Source organism: Cantharellus anzutake (assembly GCF_015039405.1).
Source record: "Cantharellus anzutake strain C23 chromosome Unknown EI90scaffold_29, whole genome shotgun sequence".
In the NCBI taxonomy this organism is placed as follows: domain Eukaryota; kingdom Fungi; phylum Basidiomycota; class Agaricomycetes; order Cantharellales; family Hydnaceae; genus Cantharellus; species Cantharellus anzutake.
Genome location: NW_024066979.1, coordinates 413,429 through 417,542, shown reverse-complemented (window position 1 = coordinate 417,542; position 4,114 = coordinate 413,429). Strand labels below are relative to the sequence as shown.

General features: G+C 54.8%; 1 protein-coding gene across 1 annotated transcript; it reads left to right on the top strand.

Moving 5' to 3' along the window:
• Positions 1-2,709: 2,709 nt before the first annotated feature.
• Positions 2,710-3,555, top strand: EI90DRAFT_3124801 (uncharacterized protein; the record flags this gene model as incomplete). The annotated part of the gene is made up of 1 exon (XM_039063753.1): positions 2,710-3,555. The coding sequence occupies one exon, from the start codon at positions 2,710-2,712 to the stop codon at positions 3,553-3,555; it is 846 nt and encodes a 281-aa protein (XP_038915235.1).
• Between the last annotated feature and the right edge of the window lie 559 nt (positions 3,556-4,114).

Here is a 4,114-nt window from a genome sequence, read left to right as displayed (position 1 = left end):
GTGAAGGCGGCGCTGGAACATGCAGCGGAGGAGATGGCCCACTACTATGACCAAAATCAAGAAGTAGCGCCTGAGTACAAGGAAGGTGACCAAGTCTGGCTCAGTACTCAAAACTACACCACGGACCACCCAGCCAAGAAGCTAGATCACAAATGGACAGGCCCCTTTAAAATTCTCAAGGTTGTATCCCCCACCGCAGTCAAGCTCTGACTCACAGCACGGCAAAAAGGAGTCCAGTGGTGTCAGTAACGAATGTCCGACCCTACCACCCAGACACGATTGCCGAACAACCCACCGACCCCCACCCAGGCCCCAAAATCATAGACGGGGGAGAAGAGTACAAAGTTGAGAAGGTCCTCGACTCCCACTGGCACTGCAGAAAACACTGGTATGTATTTGGTGAAGTTTACAGGCTGGCCAAACTCCAAGAACGAATGGCCCCCCCCTTGACAACCTGATCAATGCATGCGACCGAATCAAGGAGTTTCACAGAGCGCACCCGGATGCCCCCGGAAGAGAACAAGAGAACCCCCTGGCCACTTTGAGGCAAAGCGGCTTAAGGGGGGTCATGTCAGGGCACACTGTGCCACACCATACTGCACCCCTCTCCGCTCTCCCTCTCTCCCTCTTTCTCCTTCCTCCTTTCCTCCTTTCTCTTCTTCCTTTCTATCCTTATACAGACAACTTCTCTCTTTTCCACACCTGTAGCACAGATGCATCCGACGCTGAGCACCCTGTATGGGTACCGCGATGCCAGATGCACCGTGCATCCCTACTTGTGTTTCTCCTCTCTCACACCCGGGATCGACCACGGAGTTGCCCGTGACAACCCGGCTTCATCCGAGGTTGACATGGCACCTCCACGTGACCCATTTTCACATGTATATAAACTTAGCTGAAGCGGGACTGAAGAAGCAGCCTTCTTCTCATTCCTGCTTCAGGCAAGTGTTTCAACCTAGTTTAGCTTTTCATCTGTCAGGGCACACCTGCCTGACCCGGCCCCACCTGACCCGGTGCCCCACCATCCGCTCCTCCCGACCTCCCCCTCTTCCCCTTTTACTCTTCTCTTTCTTCTTTCCTCTCTTTTCTCTTCTCTTTCCTCTTTATTCTTTTCTTATCACACGGACGACTTCCTTTGTATCAATGTACCATTGACCCGGCTGCAGTGTAACGCGCCCGGACCCGGACACACCGGATGACCTCCCGCATACCGGACGCTCCTAGGACCTCTTACGGAGGTACCCGGATGGATGTGGCTGTGTGTGTAGATGACGTGGCACTTCCCACGTGGCCCCAACCACATGTATATAAACACAGCCTAAGTGGGAACTGAGAAGCAACCTTCTTCTCACATTTCCCTTGTTAATAACAATAACACATTTCCCACTTTAGCCTGAGTGGCCAGGGACCCTTGTCTGCTTCGGGCCCGTTGTTACGCATGCCTGCGCCATACCTACCGGACCCTCAGCCCTGGGCGATATACCCGGGCGCTCTCGACCCCGGGTCGGTCCCTGACATCATCTTAATAACAATACATTCCCGCTTTAGCCTAAGAAGCCACACAGGGACACCAGCCCAAGTGAGGGCTGTGTCAGGGCACACCTGCCTGACCCCACTCCACCCAGTCCGACCCCACCCGATCCCACTACCCTCACCCAGTGTCCCCATCCTCCCTCCTCCCTTCTCTCTTCCCTCCTCTCTCCTTCCTCCTTTCCCTTCTTCTTTCTTCTTTCCTTTCTTTCTCCTTCTTTCCTTTTCTACTACAGGGACGACTTCCTTGCTCGATGTACCATTAACCAGGCTGCGCAACATGCCCGGACCCGGACACACCGGGCAACGCCCTACACACTGGATGCTCCTGAGATCTCTTATGGAGATACCTGGGCGGATATGGCTGTGCATGTAGATGATGTGGCGCTCCCCACGTGGCCTTCGGCCGCATGTACATAAACACAGCCTAAGTGGGAACTGAGAGGTAACCTTCTTCTCACACTTCCCACTTTGGCCTAAGTGGCCAGGGGTGCCCTTGTCAGGGCATACACCCTGACCTAGCCCATACCGCATCCACACCTGCACTCGCACCCGCACCCGTGACTGCACCCGGCTGTTGCACTCCCCGCACGTGCCCTGTGCCGGATGCTCAGTGCGGCCGGATGGCCCGGACCTCGGGTCTCGGGTCTCATGTGACTTCCGGATATCTCCGGAAGTTTTCGATGTATTGTGGCCACTGTGGGAAGATGAGAAGTTAACTTCCTTCTCATCTCTGACCCACAGTAGGCAAGTTGTATATACTTGCCTCTCTTTTATATATCATCTCTGACCCACAGTAGGTTGTGCCCTGGACAGGGCTGGTTACACCTGGGACTGTGGACCATAGGGGAGGGTCATGGGGACCCGGGAGTCGTCCCCTGACAGCCCTTTTGTGCTGGGCCCATTAGTATGCGCGCCCATGCTACACCCTACCGGGTCCTCAGTGCTGGGTGACACACCCAGGCGCCCTCGACCCCAGGTCGCTCCCTGACAGGCTGCCCACCATACAGTCTCACCACCCCACCACCGTCCGGGCCACTAGCACCGAGCGTTACGCTGTTACCCCCGCCTCTTCAGAGCCGTCCCTGACAGATAGATAGTGGTGATCTGGACCTGCAAGGGCCCAGTGATGTGTCTCAGATGCATCAGATCTTTCTAAGAGACGTTGACCAAGTTACAATGTCTGAAGCCCTCATAGCTGAGACCCTTGCAGCATACATCCCAAGGCACGCATCACGTCCTCCATCACCAACACACTCCCTTGCGTCTGAGATGGCGCAAATATTAAGAAATCGCATCAACCAAGTCGACAATGACATCACCGAATTGAGGGGCGATGTCCATAACATGAAAACCCAGATCTCTGGGAATAGCAACAATATTGCTCATTTAGATCGTAATATCACTAAGGTGGAAGAGAGATTAAACAAGAAATTAAACAAGATTCTCCTCACACTCTCTCGACACGACAAGCCAAAGCCATGCATGGAAATGGTGGGAAACCCACCCCCAAACCCAGCAACCGATGGGGATCCCATTGTCATCTCTGAACAGATGAAAGAACCCACTGTTGAGGCACAAACACCCCAAGAGGTCCCCGTAGTCCCCATCAGTCAAACAGGCCAACCAATCATTGGGGTCCCAGTACCTGAAGGGATCCCCACTGCCACTGCCATCGTCACAGAAGCGGAAAATTCATGCCTGTCCATCGAGGTACAAGAACCCGACAGACAATTTGTTCCCATCTTTAGTGGAACTAAGCCACCTACCCCGTTGACAGCGACAGTGACCACTGACACCAAGGGGAAAGGTGGGGAAATCGACCCAGGACAACTGGCTGGATCGTTGACTGCAGGGGAGAGTGTAACTTTACCGCCTCATTTCAGGCCAGGCTGTCAGGGATGCATCCGGGGTCGAGAGGGCCTGGCACTGAGGCCATCACGGGGTGTGGAACGGGCGTGCGTACTGACAGGCCTGGTCCGGGACGATGGTCCCTGGCCACTCAGACTGAAGTGGGAACTGTGAGTTGTTATTAAAAGGGGAGGCTATGCTACTTACCTGAAGTGGGAACTGTGAGAAGAAGGTTACTTCTTTGGTTCCCACCCCAGGTACCTTTATGTACATGCGGCTTGGGTCACATGAGGTTTGCCACGTCACCCCGCATACAGCCACAGTCATCTGGGTGTCCCCGTGGGGGATCCCGAGGGCATGTGCAGGATGCGTGTGTGCTGGGTTGCACTGCGAGGCCGTCCGGGGCTGGGTGTGTCGTGCGCGTGTCGCAGGCGGGTCAATAATACATAGGTATGGGGAAAGGTCGTCCGTGTAGATAAAGATAGAAGAAAGAACAGAGGAATAAAAGAACAAAAGGATAGAAAGAAGAACAGGAGTTGAGGAACCGTGATGAAGGGTGGGGAGTAGAGGTGAGCGGGATACCGGGTCAGGGTGGGTGGAGCTGGGTCAGGCGGGTGTGCCCTGACATCACCCCCTCCTTAAGCCGCTTCGCCTTGAAGCGGCCAGGGGGTTCGTTCTCTCCCTTCCTGGGGTGTGGGGGTGTGTTTGGTGGAACTCCTTGATCCGGTCAGGG